Source organism: Lepidothrix coronata, unplaced genomic scaffold (assembly GCF_001604755.1).
Source record: "Lepidothrix coronata isolate B3197 unplaced genomic scaffold, Lepidothrix_coronata-1.0 Scaffold91, whole genome shotgun sequence".
NCBI classification, from domain to species: domain Eukaryota; kingdom Metazoa; phylum Chordata; class Aves; order Passeriformes; family Pipridae; genus Lepidothrix; species Lepidothrix coronata.
Window position 1 is genome coordinate 1,022,544 of NW_016690271.1, and position 16,043 is coordinate 1,038,586.

The 16,043-nt window shown below is 43.7% G+C and overlaps 1 protein-coding gene across 1 annotated transcript in view; it reads left to right on the forward strand.

The window, feature by feature from the left end:
• VPS53 (VPS53, GARP complex subunit) overlaps positions 1 to 16,043 on the forward strand; it is a 64,258-nt gene that overhangs the window by 20,991 nt on the left and 27,224 nt on the right. Inside the window, exons 8-13 of the mRNA XM_017821663.1 lie at positions 5,185 to 5,263; positions 6,198 to 6,341; positions 7,644 to 7,786; positions 8,454 to 8,595; positions 9,523 to 9,624; positions 13,006 to 13,100. Coding sequence (XP_017677152.1) covers positions 5,185 to 5,263; positions 6,198 to 6,341; positions 7,644 to 7,786; positions 8,454 to 8,595; positions 9,523 to 9,624; positions 13,006 to 13,100 — 705 coding nt within the window. The remainder of the gene's footprint in view (positions 1 to 5,184; positions 5,264 to 6,197; positions 6,342 to 7,643; positions 7,787 to 8,453; positions 8,596 to 9,522; positions 9,625 to 13,005; positions 13,101 to 16,043) is intronic.

Genomic DNA, 16,043 nt, shown 5'->3' on the forward strand with positions numbered 1-16,043 from the left:
AAGTGCAAATTGTTTTATGTGATCTTCACGTGCAGGTGTTTGTAGTGAACCCCGAGGTGATGCTTTCTCCTGCTCTCTTAACCTCAGTGATAGAGCTCAGCAGCCTGGCATGAAGCACAAATGTATTCATGACCATGGTGATGCCTGGGGCCCCCTTCTGCCTTGACAGTGCCAAACTGCAGTGCCCAAGGGGTTGGGCATGCAGGATTTCTTTTTGTGCATTTTCCAGACTCGGTTGTTCTGAGCACTTTGAGTTTCTTCTGCCAAAACCTGCTCCCATTGCCCAATTCTGCTGAGATTTGAGGCTTGTAGCCAATCTTCCCAAGCTGTCATGCAGCACACCTGACTGCTCTAAACACTTCTGCTTTGTGGGTTTGTGTAGTCTTGATTTTCTAATGTGGAGATACATTAGAATTTAATTGGGTGAGTTTTGGTGCAGCTCCCACAGCATCTCCCCACCATTCTCAGCAGTAGCAGGTGACTAAGCCACCACATCCTGGTTTCATTTGGGATGTGACAGCTGGGTGTCAAGGGAACAAGGCCCTCCTGTTCTAGGGGACGTTGCTGACCCTGCCTGAGATGACTTTGCTCATTACAGAGGTACTGGAAGGAGTCTTCCAGGCACAGTAATTAATTTTTTTGGCAACTCCCTTTGCTAAAACAGCAGCTGGCTGCCTGTGCTGTTCAGTGATGGAAACAGTGTTTGAATGATTTGTTTGTAATGTTTTCATGTAAATCTGTTGGACTTTCTTTATGGTATAGATACCTCTTCCAGAAACCCCAGATGGAATCTATGAGACAGAGCAGAAGAAAAATCCACTCTAAATCTAGAGAGGGATGGGGCCTTGTTTTAACAACGCATTTGACCATAAGCATTTGCTTAAATGAACATGAATATCAAGGAAATGTAAACATATATCAGTCCTCTTCTGAATTTAGGCTGTTGTCTATTGCAACCTCATGCTCAGAAAGATTGCTTGCTTCATTTTCTTCCAGAGTGGTAATGCCCTTTGGGCAGAAACCTGCTGTCATTGGCCATTTTAAGGCCAAATATAATTTAAGCCTTGGTCCAGAATTCTGGCTGGTTTTCCCTTTCTGGTGGATGATTATTTAATACTTCTGCAGTTGCTGATGGTTACAAAAACGAATTCAGGCTGCTGCTAAAAGGCACAGTGGTTTCCAGTCACGCCAGCGAGACTGGCAAGGACGTGGAGGAAAACTTCTTTTGTTTTATTCTGCCTTCGAGATAAGGATCTGAAAAGCTCAAGAAAGTCTGTTCCTCCTATTTTTAGAATTGCCTCGGCAGGGTTTTCCTTCCAGTGTTTATACAGGGAGAGTTGCACCATCTGGTAGTGATAGAGGCTGCTGCTTGTGGGGCGAAAGGAGCTGCACTGGGGTGCTGCTGGGAGCTCTTTGCTGCTCTCACATCCAGGCAGAAAATTCCTACAGGGAGGTCCGTGGCACCATAATTCTGCTTTGGAGTTTGACTGTTACGTGTATGTATTAGGGCCCAATTTGGAGTTGAGTTTTCTCTCTCTTTTGCTTGGAAATCCTTTCGTGATTCATGAAACATCAGAGGCAGTTTGCCTGGCTTCTCGCAGTGATATTTTTAGACCGTGAAATCGCTGGGGTTTGATATCTCCTGGATTTGTTTAAATGGTGCAAGTGAAGCCTCTAGCATGTTTGGGAAGGCAAGAAATGCTTTAGTAGATGTTGGCACAGAGCTGTGACAGTAACCAATGTCTGTTATATACAATAAGTCTATTATATACGCTGCTAAACGAGCAGATTCTGTTGCTTTCTGTAATAAAGAGCCTCTCTTTCTTGGTGTGAATGGAGTGAAGCCAAGTATGAATGGGAAACCATGGGAAGGAGAAGTGCCTGCTCAGTGGTGGTGGATGTGCTCTTTGTCATGGGGTATTCAATTTAGCTTCCTGCTCCTGGATGCTGTGAAAAGTAATGATGTGCTTTTAATGTCGTTTTCCACCTGTTCTGTCCCTCTGAAAATAACCAAACAAAATCCCACTGTATTCATTGGAAACCTGGGCTGAACTCTCAGTGGTTGGCTTGTTGTGCTTATCCTGTTGAGTATTGACGTACAAAAGTCACAATTCATGCCCAAATGTAAATATTTTCCTAGTAGTGTTCCTAAAACAACTTCTAATGTGGTGCCTTGGAAGTTGTTGTAGTAAATAGGAATATTTTCTTATCTCTCAATCCTCTTCTCTTTTCTGTCTGTAGAGGGGGAGGTACAATTAGTGGTCACAAACCCACCCATGAAAGTGGTCGAGCAGGCCTAGCAGGTAGTGGAAAAAAGCCTGGAAAGTATTTAGGAGAAAGATGATGACAAGTTTGCCACAGAAAAACAGGCTGGCTCAGCCTCTTTTTATCTCAGCAAGCTGCCAGGCGTGGTTTAAGATTTCTGGTAGCTTTGGCTAAAGGAATTGTGGTTTCTAGTAATTTAATGTCATTTGAAACAAAACAGTGGGTTTTTCTTGTTTTTATTTTTTAAAGGCAGGGGAATCAGAGAACAGAAGCCACTAATAATAAAACAGAAGTCAGAGAAACAGAAATCATTAATATTTGGATAACCAAAGGGTTTGGCACATGTGAGCAGCCCCAGGAAAAGGCAATTCCCTGCTGCGTGGGACGCAGGATGGCTGCTGGGATACCCCAGCACGTTTCTGGGGGAATCTAGTCATGGAAAGATACCCTTATCAAACTGACCTGAGGCTCTCAGAGGTCCTAAATCTGTTATCTGGGATTGCTGAGCCTTACTGGGGAGTTCACTTTATACAAGTGGTTAAACACACAGACATGTGCAGGAAGGTCCTTCAGCAGTAAATGGGAGCACAGCCACTCGTGGGGTTGAGACTTTTATCCCTGCAGTTTCCATTGCATGGGGATTATTGGGAATTATTGAAAGGCTCACAGCTTTCCATGGGGGCACTAATCTTCTAGTGGCTAAAGCAAGTGCCTCCCGTGTTCTCTGACTAAAGCAGTCACGCTGTAAAGAGGTGGCAGAAAGGTTTTCATGTTTCTGGGCGTGTGTTTGAAGACAAAAATAATAATAATTGTGAAAATAATTGTGTGTGTCTCTGTGTGTGCTTATGTAAAGAGTGGTAGATACTGGGAGGGCAGTGGAGCTCCCTGTCCTTGCTCACACCGAAACCTTTGGCTACTTTAATGGCTCTGCCCCAACCCTCTCTTACAAAATGTGAAGGAAAAAGAAAAAGGTTAAAATTCCTTCTCACTGTTTGCTTTTGAGAGATTTTTAAGCAGGACCTATTTTTAAAAAATGCATTTTTTTAACATCCCACTTCAGCAAGGCATTCCTGCAAGTTTCTTAATTTAAGGATACGAGAATCCCCATTAAGACTACCCTCAAGTACTTTCCTGAATCAGAGCCTAAAACAACAAAGCCCGTGGACAGGGATTTTAACTGCTTGACAGAGCCTCCTTTAAATTTGTTGAGTCTTTAGGAATCTGGCTGCTGCTCTTTTCAGTGCCTCCACTGTGCTGCACTGCAGCTGTTGTCAAATAGGAAGGTCCCTGCAGCCACTCACAGGGAAAGGAGCACCACTACTAAGAGCTTCCAATTGTTTATACTACTCATTATGCTCATTAATTTCTGTATTCTGACTCCTAATACAAAAGATTTCTTGCTTCTCGATTATTTGAAAGATAAAAATTTTCAATCCATGTTTTACTGTCTCTTTTTCTTCTTTTTTGCCCCTTCTTTTTCTGAAGGATCAAAAGGTTTCTCACATGAACTGCTGGTGCTTTGTTGTACAATTTAAGCACAAGTAAACCTGTAGTTGTGGCTGCTGAGCTGGGTTCCTCCTTAGTGCTTAAATTTCCCTCTCTATTTCAACACATTAGTGAATCCTTTTTGTTTCACAGTTAGGAAGGTGTTAACTGGGGATCTTTACCTGGAAGAGTAGAGGAGTTTCTGAACATTCCTGTGAAGCAGAGAGCTTAAGTGAGAATTATGTTTGACATTGCAGGCAGGAAGCTGTTCCAACAAAATCCCCATAAATAAATCTTGGGGAAGGCAGGTCGTACATCCAGTTAAATCATAGATATAAAGTTATATTTCAGCTGTCTTTTTTAAAGGACTAGAATTTTCTGCATTTGGCACCATTAAAGAATCCAGGCTTTTCTCCAGCACTGTCAGGTCATCTCATAGTGTTTTGCTACTAATGGAACTCAAATGGGAAGATTAAAGAAGCAGATCATTCCTTGATAAGGTTGAGGAGTCTTAAACAATCAAAAAAAAAAAATCCAAAGTCTTCTCCCCCCAGTCTGAGCAAACATTTTCACAACAGTAAATGTCTCTGCTCTCACTAACATATCAATCTCAGTGGAAAAATCCACTGCTTTGAATGATCAGTTTAGACCTGAAAGCATTTCCAGTATAATAAAAACTGATGGAAGAATTCAAGGGCTGCAGAGGGATATAAGTGCCTTGCTGTTTGCTTTGGCTCTTTCTAGTATGTGTAGGCATTTCCATTTCCCTAGAAGTATCAATTAAGCTATATTGACTTTTATTTCTGGAAATTGGAAGCTTTATTCTCTCAGCCAAATAAAGAGCAAGATTGTGGTTTGTTCAAAACTTTTAACACCCATTTCATACCTTTGCTCTTTTATGCTTCTTAAGGCATGGAGAATTTATAGGATAAAACTGCAGCCAGAAGTACATGGATGCATTTAAAAGTAGGTCAGTACACCTGGAACTGTGAAAGGTTCACAGTGATGACTGAGGCATTGTGAAGCTTTTTACGTGTTAGGAACATATATTTGTTGAAACGTGATCAACGTACACAAAAGGTAGATTGATCACACTGGCATTAAAAGAACCCTGCTGATTTCTCAGCTGATTAACTGGCCCTTATTGAAATATTAAAATGGCAGCAGGACAAGAGAATCTAGGACATGTTCTGCTACAGCTGAGGGGTCAGTGCTGTATAGAGTTGTCATCCCAGTGTCATTCAGGGAGAAAACACTCTCCCAGTTCTGACACACAGACCTTCTGTGGATGTTTTCTCTTTAGCATCCTTTTTATCCCTTAAAAGCCTTCAGGTAGCTGTCAGTGTTTCAGTCCACATTGCAGTAGTGTTTGCAGGCAATGAAACAAAGAGGTGGTTGAGCCACCACCAAAGCCCTCCCTTCTGTCCTCCCCAGGGTGAAGGCAGCACAGAACGAATTGGGACAGCAGATCCTGGCTGACTTCGAGGAAGCCTTTCCTTCTCAAGGTACAAAGGTAAAGTTCTCACTTTCCTCCTTCCCCCCATTGGAAAATTGTTGCTGAAAACTATTCAGTGTGATTATCATTGGGTTTTGTCTCATTTTACATCTAGATTTGATCTCTCTCTGTTTCAGGAGTTGCTTTAGAAAGCAAAGGGTACTGGGTGTATTTCTCACTGTTCCTGTCAAGTGAATGTGGGGGAGAAGTGACACTTTCCCCTGTCACACTGACACAGCTATTGCAGTGAGGGCTGCAGGCAGTCAGGGAATGCCCCAAATAGTTCCTGTGTGGCCCTGTAGACCAGCATGGGGTTCCCTTGGCATCTCACCCAGTTACTGGTTATTTGTTTGTCCCAAGCGGTTCATGTTGTGTTCAGAGAAAGCTGAGCACAGACTGTCTGTTGATGTGGTGCTACCAAGTTTGTCTCTGGTTTACTCAGACAGCCCAAACACAAATCTGGATTAGGGCTAAGGCACCAAATGTGCTTCTCCAACATTGTGCATCCAAATGTTTGCAAACAGTAAGGGAGGTAGGTGTGAATTTGAATTTACTTCAAAGAAAACACTAGTGGTGTCTTTCGAGTACCAGCTCTGCTGGTAACTTCATAAAACCGACAAGTACAGAAATGAGGGAAGTGTTTGGAACAGCTGATGAAGGATAAATCTATGTCCATGTGAAGCAGCATCAAAACAGCATTTTTTTAAAAAAAATGTTTTTAAATTTTCTGTTTTCTCTGCTATGGAAAAACTTAATGGCCAGTGAAATGGGAGCAGCTCAATTTTCATCCCAGGGAAGGAAGATGCAGCGATAAATAAAGAGTAGCAGCAGAAGCATTGAAAAGCGAATAATGGGAAAGGATAAAACCAAGATAACCTGGATGCAGTGCAGTTTACAGTCACCCTTTCAATTATTTAACCTTAAATCACTTTCTTCCTGTTTATTTTGATAGAGGACTGGTGGACCCAGCAATGTCCTACGTGATGCATGTCTGGTCGCCAACGTCCTGGATCCCAGAATCAAACAGGAAATCATCAAGAAATTTATTAAACAACACCTCTCGGAGTATCTGGTGCTTTTCCAGGAAAACCAAGATGTAAGGGAAGCTTAAAAAGCTGCATTTGGATTTCACATTTTGCTCTGCTGGCGTTCACGAAATTCACGCTTCCACAGGTTCCTGTGGTGAAAAGTTTTTATCCCCGAGGGTTTGGAAACAGTGGGTGTGATATGGCTGATGAGCTGGGAGTCAGTGTCCTCTCTGCCAGGATGACTTCCTCCCACCTTAGACCTCAGTTTCATATATCATCACTAGAAATGTTTTCCCTTTGTACAGTAAATAAATCATTTCATGTCAGATTATTCTTCCTGCCCTGTAAAGAGTTGAAAAATTAAACTCTGAAAATTGCAAAGCACCTCCCCCCAAACGAAGAAGAAAACCCGCAAAATGCTTAAAAAGCCATGAGGGAGGGATTTCTAGGAAGTTATTTATCTTTGTAGCTAATTTTTAAATTTCCTGTCCTGATACTAACAACTTCTTTAAAATGTACTAAAACCTTCTTAAATTTGGAAAAAGACCCACCACAAACCAAAACCACCATTCGATCAAAATGTATTTTATCAGTTTCAAGAGTTTGACAAGGGAGAGAGGCTAAAATGCTTACTTTTAAATAGTGTATTTCCATCAAAGTTTTTTGGATTAATCTTTCTACTTTTTGACCAGAAAGCACTAATGTTAGGGGGAAAAAAATCCTCAGGTTCTAAGAATTGTTGTCGAATTTTGAATGTGAGCTAAATGTAAGAATCCAGGAATTCCTGCATTCTTATCCCACTGTTGACTTTAACCTCTCTGTCTGTGAAACAAAGAGGGTGGGATCAAGTGAAATATTATTGGATTGAATTTTCAATAATCTCTACATGATTTAGGAGTACTGTTATCCTCATTTTCAACAGAACTTGCTCTGTTAATTCACACAAGATAGGATTTTCAGTCTGGCATGTGTTTAAGCACTTTGAATCACAAAATCATTTAGGCTGGAAAAGACCTTTAAGATCATTGATTCCAACCATTCCCCAGCACTGCCAAGTCCATCACTAAACCCTGTCCCTAAGTGCCACATCCACACATCTTTTAAATCCCTCCTGGGATGGTGACTCAGCCAGTTCCCTGGGCAGCCTGTTCCAATGCTTGATAACCCTTTCAGCGAAGAAATCTTTCCTAATATCCAATCTAAACCTCCCCTGGCTCAACTTGAAGCATTCAGAATAATATAAATAGAGGTCAAATTAGCTTTGATCGATAGCCCGAGCTCCTCTGCAGAACTACAGCAGCACGGTGGAGCAGCCAGGCTGGATATTGGGAAGTGCTGCTGTTAGAGATGATGTTCTCCATGTGATCCAGGTGGCCTGGCTGGATAAGATCGACAGGCGCTACGCTTGGATCAAGAGGCAGCTGGTGGACTACGAGGAGAAGTACGGCCGCATGTTCCCGCAGGAATGGTGCATGACGGAGCGCATCGCCGTGGAGTTCTGCCACGTCACCAGGTGAGCCTCCAGGAGGCTTGTGCTGCCTCCCAGCAGACCCATCTTCCCTAAAATAAAACCTTAGCTTGTGTCCTGCCACGCTGGTCGTACGTCCATGGGGCTCTAAGGGCGCTCTTGAAACACCTCTGTAGAGTTGTCCGTGATTAAAAGCAAGTGAGGGGTGGAAACCCTGAGAAGTTTCACTAGGACTGCAAGAGAGATGGTGTGGAAATCAATTTTCAATGGAACAGAGGTAAAAATCAGTAATGTTAGAGGCCAAGTGGAATAGTGTGAGCTGACTGTAGTGTCCCTGCCTCAGACCGGGCTCTTTGTCAGCCAGAAACAGGACCAGAGGAAGGTGCCAGTCCCAGTAGCACCTTTGCCTTTGTTCTGGGACCCCCGTGGGAGGCACTGTGCTTCCCAAGGTTTGATCCTGCTGGCTTTCCCTGCGGCAGTGCTGTGCTGGCTGTTAGGAGATGGGGTCCTGTTACCCAGAGAGCTCTGAGCAACTGTGGTTGTGTTTGAAATGGGATCTACAAAGCAGTTTTATGTTAGAGAGCATCTTAGGAATTAGCTTGAATTTTGTGATGAAAGTCTCTCCAAGGAATAGGCCGAATTACAGTGTTAGGTTTCAGATCTTTATAGAAAACCACATTTGTTTTTTCTATTTCCCCCTCTCTCTTTCCAGGGCAGAGCTCTCTAAGATCATGCGCACAAGAGCGAAGGAGATTGAGGTGAAATTGCTGCTGTTTGCAATTCAGAGGACAACCAACTTCGAAGGATTCCTGGCTAAACGCTTCTCAGGCTGCACTCTTGCTGATGGGACAGTGGTAAGGGGATTTCTAAAGAGCAGCCCTTTCTTAACAGCTTCTTTGGGATAAAGAAACCCTGTCACACGTAGCTCTGGTAGTGGGAGACTGCAAAACATGTCACATCCAGCCTCCTCCTGCACTGGCACATTTGGGTGTTTGATGGACTGTAGTTTGAAAAGTGGTTTTTGATCGTGCAGACTGTGTAGAGGAGAAGGTGGCACAGGACTCACAAGAATAAAAATACACTGATTGTGTCCTTTTATGGTTCTCCTGGGCCCTGTGCTGTTTTCAGCTGAAGCCACATAACTATGGGGAACCACAGAGTAATTATGGAGTGATGACTGTGTTAGATGTTTGTTCTCTGCATGTCAATGACACATAATAACTAAAAGTCCCCCCTTCACTTCTACTTACCACAGGTTCACCACATGGGACCAACTTTCAATCCTACATAGTTGGGTCAGTCTGACTTACAGGGACGTTGGTAGCTTCTACTTTTGTCTGATTTGGTGGATTGTAAAGGCAGAGCCAAGGGAAACAGCTCAGGGAGTATCTATGAGGCCATCTCTGCTTTTTCTGCCCAAAATCTCAGCCAGGAGCTTTGCCAGCCAAGTGCTCTGGAAGCACAGAGTCCACGTGTGGCTCAGAAGCCACTGGTTTGAGGTTGGCTCTCTGTCCAGCTGGTGTCTTGAAGCCTCCTTGGATGTGATAATTCAGCCTACAAGGAAAGCCTGCTGGACCCACTTGTAATTTGCTGTGGGTCAGTGGGTGCTGCTGGTTAAAAAGGGAAGTCCTGTCAGGTTTTCCTCCAGGCTGAATTTAGATCTCTCGAGAATATGACTTTTTTTTTTTTTGAAGGGCTCAGTAAAGCAAAGCATGGATGCAGTTGTGTGCCAGAGGGCACAAAACTGACTGTTCTCTAAGGAGCTTCCTCTTTTTCAACAGAAGAAGCCAGAAGTGCCACCTCCTTCCACCAACCCATTTCTGGAGGATGAAACTGGGACAGAGACAGATGAGATTGTGATTGAGAAAAGTGATCCGGACAAAGTAAGTCTTTGAAGTTCTCCAGTTGTCAGTGAGGCAGTCTCTCTGTCAAAATCTCCAGTGGTGCCTGAGCTTTTCCCATCACATTGATTTGAAAGGTTTGTTTTCACAGCAATTAATTCAGTGCAGTTTTGATCCTTTGTGCAGCATAGAGGCTCCCAGTACGCCCATGGTTTGCTCTGGCTCACTTCACTGAAACCAAAGCAATCTTTATTTCAGTTAATAGTGCAGAGACAATCCTACCACGTGAGAGTGAGTTGGATTCTGTTCTAGCCTGTACAGCAACAGCTTAAGTGTAACTACAGGATTTCTGTCAAAGAAAGATGAACTAGCTTTCAGATCCCAAAAGAAGCTCCTCCACAAACAGTTGCAATTCATATTTTGCCCTGTCAGCCAGGCAAACTGTCTGGAGTCACCAGGCAACTCATTGAACTTTCAAGTGTCAGTTTTAGATTTGCACTCCAAATAAATTACTTCTGGGATTTTTATCTCTGTAGTGCTTTTCATCCATTACCTCTGTAAAGCAGGCAGCACCTAATGGCTTGTACAAGCACTGAGCTTCCAAAGCCCTCTGCAAACATTAAAGAAGTGAATAGTAAATGCAATTGTTTTGATTGGCACCAATATAAAAACTTATAAGCCCCATATTTTTTATTCACCAGATGGATGTTTTCTAAATGTTCAATTGTAAGTTGTTTGAGGCTGGTACTCTCTCCTTATTCAGTGTGTTTACAGCCCTGTAAAAGGGCCATGTACAGGTGTACCCTGATGGATGACCAGGGCCCCAGGACCTACTCAGATCCATACTCCTGGGGATATTAGGAGGTGGTAGTTCTCCACCAGCAGAGTCTGGTACATCCCCTCCAGATTTTCATGTGAGCAGGGCAACCCTGCCTTCCACCCACAGCCAAAGTCCTGAAACAGAATGATTTAAGTGAAGTTTTGCTCTTTTTGTTAAAATACAGCTTGGACAGTTGGTATTGGCTGGACTTTTATCAGTGAAACAGTGACTGGGAACTTGGGGAGACATGTGTGGTGTGTGTTCTGGGAAGAACTTGCTTTCCAGTATCTAATGGCTGGGAGAAGGTTGGCTTTGATGTGCAGTGTTGGGGTGAGGGGACGTCCTTGGAGAGGTCGATGTTGCTAGAAGGCAGATGAGAGATAATTACAGTAATTAGTGCTGGGTTTATTGAACAGCAGAATGCACTGCCCTGGCCAGAAGCAGTTCAGGAGCTTCTGAGAAAAGAAATGCTGTGCTCCCTGTACCTGGGGAGGCTGGTGCAAAGCCATCCACAGGGACATCCCTTGAAATGCTGTGTGTGCTGAGGTTGCCCTCTTCTTTTGGGAATTCCATGTGTTAATGCTCACAGTGCAGTGCTGGGTTCTGCTGCAAGGGCAGCTGCCCTGCAAGGCTTCTGTCTGCCAAGTGGGAGGCCTGTGGGCTCCAGCATTTCAGTGTCACAGTGCCAGCAGCTGGTGGTTTGTGCTGAGACTTCATGTTGGAGGACTCATCTTCTGCTGTCACTAGATGGAGAAGAGAAGAGACAGGAAGAAGTGAAGGATTTTCAGTGGAAGAGCCATTCCAAGACACTAGTCCCGAGAATCCAAGACACTGGGGAGTGTAAGAGGGAGCACAAGAGTTTGGGGGGGAATCCATGTTAGAAAAACACCTCTTTTAGCAATCCTAACAGTTCAGTTTAATCTGTTTACTTTGGATAGTAATGAAAGGAAACTGGGCCAGCTGCAGACCTCCTTACTGTGACAACAGTAACCTTTTATTATTTCCATCAAACTCAAGGAGGAAATAGCTTAAACATCTGCAGCTTTTGGACAGGATTGCACACTCAGAAATACAGCGTCAGTGCTACTGTTAAAAGATTTAGTATTCTCCCCACCAGACACGCTGGGAGCAGCGAGATGGGGAGACACACGCACACACAGAGAGCCAGTCCTGCTTTATGAGTTGGCTCTTCCAGCTTGGTAAATCATAAACATGGTGAATTTGCAGCCTTGTGTTGGCACTGCCATCCTGGGGACTTGGCCACTGGGAGGTTTCTGCGATTACCAGCTATTGTTTTCCTCCCAGCTCTGATGAGCGTCTGCATCCGGCAGAAACGGGCAGGCCCTGGCAGAGGGGCTGGGATGGAGGATGCTGGTAGTGGCTCTGTCCCAAAGCTGTGCAAACCCAGTCAATTCTCCAGTCATGCTCTGGGTAAGAAGGTTAATGAAGCCAGGCTCATAAAGGTGGTTTGGCCTCCATAAAACCTTTTGTTCACTTTGGGTTTGCAGCCATCCATTAGGATTCATCGTGTCTTTGGGGCTGAATTATTGCTGAGAAGTGTTTGCCTTGTCACTCCCTGCTGTTTCTGCCAAAGACTTAGTGCCACCTCCTCTGTTTAGGAGAGAATGTCCTTTAAGCTCTCTTATTTTGCTTTTCTCACACTAAAAAAAAATTTCAGCTGGAAAAATTCTTATCTTTGTTGGCTGGGAGCTCATCCTGGCTTTTTGTAGAGAGAGAAGCAAGAATTCCATTCCAGAGCCACTGCAGCCCTCCTTGCAGCCAGTGAAAAATTTCTGGTTTGCTGGGAAGCAACAAGAAAAATTGTCTATTAGTAAAAAAATAATAACAACTGAGCCATAGGGCAAAAAAGAGCTTAAAGACCCTGCCCAGTCTGGTACTTAAACATGCACAAATTTAAGCATATGAGTAGTCCCAGTGGCTTTGGTGAGCTGTGCTTGGCCATGGTATAGAGTGCTGCACTAAACTAAAATGAGGCTAAACCGGATGGCTCCCAAATGGCACATGTGCTTAATGCTCTAAATGTAATTTTAAAACAGAAATCTTTGCATCCCCAGAAACATGTTTCGCAGAGAAAACAGGCCTGTAGTGTTGCCTGTATCATTCCTGCTCCTCCAGTAATTACAGGCTGTTTATCTAAATAAAATTCATCCAGATGAAGTCTGTAACTTTGAGTTATTACCCTTGATATTCTAAAATGTAAGGATTTTTGAATCTTGCTTCCACATAGCTGCTGCATTTGATTTCAGAGGAGACTAGTGGAGCCTTGTTAGTGTTTGAAGGATTCAGCGAGGTTTTCTTTGCAAACTGCATTAAGATTCTTTTACTGAAATCTGTTAGCAGGGAGCAAGCTTCTCTTTAAGGATAAGAATATTTTACAAGTGGAAAGATAATTCCTTGGACTGCCAACAGCTCTGTAAGAGGGAGGGAAGACTTGCCTGTACTGTAAATTATATGCTTTGATTATTTGACAGTAAATTTCTGTTATAATATCTCTAAAGACTTACATCCTTCTGTGCCGTTGCTGTTTCTTCAAGGTCTTACAAGGCAGGTTTGAAACCAACTTTCTCAATGTTTTCTTACAGCCAAAGAAGCCAAAGGTCCCTGACAATCCTTTCCATGGCATTGTTTCCAAGTGCTTTGAGCCTCACCTTTATGTGTATATCGAGTCCCAGGACAAGTGAGTAACCAGCTCCTCTTTGGGGTTTGTTTGCTTTTGAACGTGTTGGGTTGTACTGGATTCTGTACTCAAGCTGCAGAAAATTAATTTATTGAAAGTCTGCTTTCATCAGGAGCGGTGTTTGTGGTTCAGGAAAGTTTTAGTGGGACCTTTGCTTGGGCAAAATGAGTGTTCAGGGGGCTGTGGCTGTTGGTTTCACGTGTAATTGCAAAGGCCTGCAGGAATGGTGCCTGCTGCCTTTCTGGGGAAGAGGCTTAGTGTTCCTGAAATTACTTCTGTTGCCTCTGCAATTCCCACTGCAGACATATGTCTTTCTTTCATCTCGTGTCTTCCACAAATAATAGGTTTGGGTTTTCCGTAAAATACACATGTGGCTTCGTGGCAGAGGGGTTTCAAGATTTGCTTTATAGAAATAAGTTATTCGAGATCCTTAGATGAAAGCTGCTGTAGATGAGCTGGCTGTAAGATAACATTATCATTGCTCACAGATTGGGACTTTGTCAGGGGCTTTAATCCCTGGAACGCTCCTTCATCTTCCTCTTTGACTTGCAGCAAAATAACTTGAATGAAAGGAGCTTTCAGCTTAGAGCTCAGAGAAGTTTTTAGAGCTCTCACCACACTTTCTTGTGCACCTTGATTCACACCAGGGTTTAAATAACATCTCGGTAACAACTGCAGTGCCACCTCAGAGAGGAGATAGTTGAAAAAGGTTCAGTTTAGTCTTTTAGCACAGATTAGTGGCTGGAAAGGAGAAGGAGCTGCCTGCTTTGTGTATCTCATCTGTCTGTGCCCTCCTGTCTTCAAGGACTTACACATGAGAGAGTGCATAACTTGAGGCTCCTGGTGTCCTGATTTTGTCCAATCTCCACAATAACCACCTTGAAAAAGCTTCCCCATGTCCCATCAACCTTTTATGCTTAAAAAAAAAAATAAAATAACTGAAACCTTGCACAATGGTCTGTCATGCTGGGCTTAGGTTCCGCTGTGCAGTATAACAAAGGGAAACTGATATTTTCCCCCCTGCCCTCAGCCAACTGAGCACTGACTTGTTTGAATATTTCTTCCCTTCCCACTGGGGGACATTTTAATTCCCATTTTGGTAATTCTACCCCACTGTGCTCCTAGCCCTTTCAGTTGCCTTTTTTTTTTTTCCTTTTCTTTTACAATCATGAGATGTTTTATATTAGCTTTATAGCCACAGGCTGCAAGGAGTTCAAAGAAAAACTGCCACAGTATTCCCCACGCTGCCCCTGTCTGCCAAAAATTGCTTTCCTTCATGATTTTCTCTCTTCTTCCCCCTTCGACTGAACTTTTGAGGAATCTGCTGCTGATGTCTGAAAATGAGATGTTGCTTAGATCATTAATTGTATGTTTGGGCTCTGAATAGTGAGAGTAGCGCGATAGTTTTGTTCATCATTGCCTCAAATCTGTGGCAGAAAGCAGCCTGGGCTTTTTCTTCCGAAAAACTGTTTCCAAGCCCACTTAAAGAAACACATTGCCAAAATCTGTAGCAGTTTAAGAGGAGACACCTGAAAGAAAGACTTTAAAGATGCTGCTCTCCGTTCTCAGCTGCAGAGTAAATATCAGATTTCTTAACAGCAAAGTGGATTTCATTTCTGCCCCTTCGGGGCTGTGCATCTTTAGCTCTTCTTTGTGGTCAGTTGGAGCAGCAGGAGCACACAGACATGAGCTGAGCTGTTGTGCTGGAGGGAAGGAAGGACTCTGTCAGGTCTGCAGGGTTGAGCGTGTGCAGAGCTGTGCTTTAGTCTGCTAAAAGGCACGTCTGAGTTCAGATTGTTCGGAAAACTGGCACTTCATCCTGTGTGTTTGCAGCCTCAGGAGCAGAGGGGCTTCCAAAATACCCAGTCCATGGAAACTACTCTGCAATGATCCAGGTGTCTCAGTGCCATTGTCCTTTTTCAGTGCCCAGCAGATACCACTGTTCACATCGCTGAGCAGACCAGCTTCCCGAGCACCGTGTTCTTCTCTCGTGCCGCTGAGGAGTTGCCTGGTTCCTCTCGTGATTGCCAGAGGTGGAAAAAAAAAACCTCCTGAATAGGTTGAGTGAAAGAAAAAAGGAAGAGGAATGTAGGAACGAAAAGATTTAAGAACCAGAATAAAATTCCGTTTGGATGATTTCATGTCATACTTTCTCTTGGTTAGATTTGGCGAGTTCTCGCTCCCAATAAATATGCTACTGTTAGGAAATACCACATCTGCACTACCAGAGAATTTTCTTGGAGCTTTTCCGTAGAGGCTATGGAGAAAATATTCATTTTCTGTAGCTTTCCTGCCTTCTTCATGCTTCATCTCCCAGTAGCCTTTTCTACCAAACTCTCCGTGCTCCTGTTGCACCACACAAAGGTTTTTAGCCTTCATATTATATTTGGGAAAACTGAGACTAATGTGAAAGTTTGCCATCAACCGAGGTGGGCATTAATGATATATTAGTTCCCTTAGTGCCCAGTATCCTGATGTTTTGTTTGTACCAGTCCCATGCTGAAATAAGAGCAGTCCCATAGCCTGGTTTGACAGGCAGTTTGTCCAGGTTGGGATCAGAACAAGCGTGAAGCCCCAGCACTGCTCTCCCAGCTCTTCTGAACAGCTGCATTTTCTCCTGCACCCCAGTTGACAAGACCTTGGGGGACCAGGAAAATGCAGATACATTTCACTTTGCCTTGGAGAAGAGAACATGTGGACTAAGCATAAAGAAACAAAAGCCATTGACATTCCTGACCGTGTCTTGAGACTGAGAGAATGAAAAAAACCAAAGTGACTGGTGAATGCTAAGAAAGCTCCACTTTGTTGCCCATCTGGAGCAAAGCACAGATGCAGAGGTGGAGATGCAGCTGTTTAATTTGACAAGGAGTGAGCCACGTCCGCTTTCCTTGAGAACCTGCAGGAATCTGCAGCCTGCAGCACGTGTGAGCCCTCCTGCAGCTC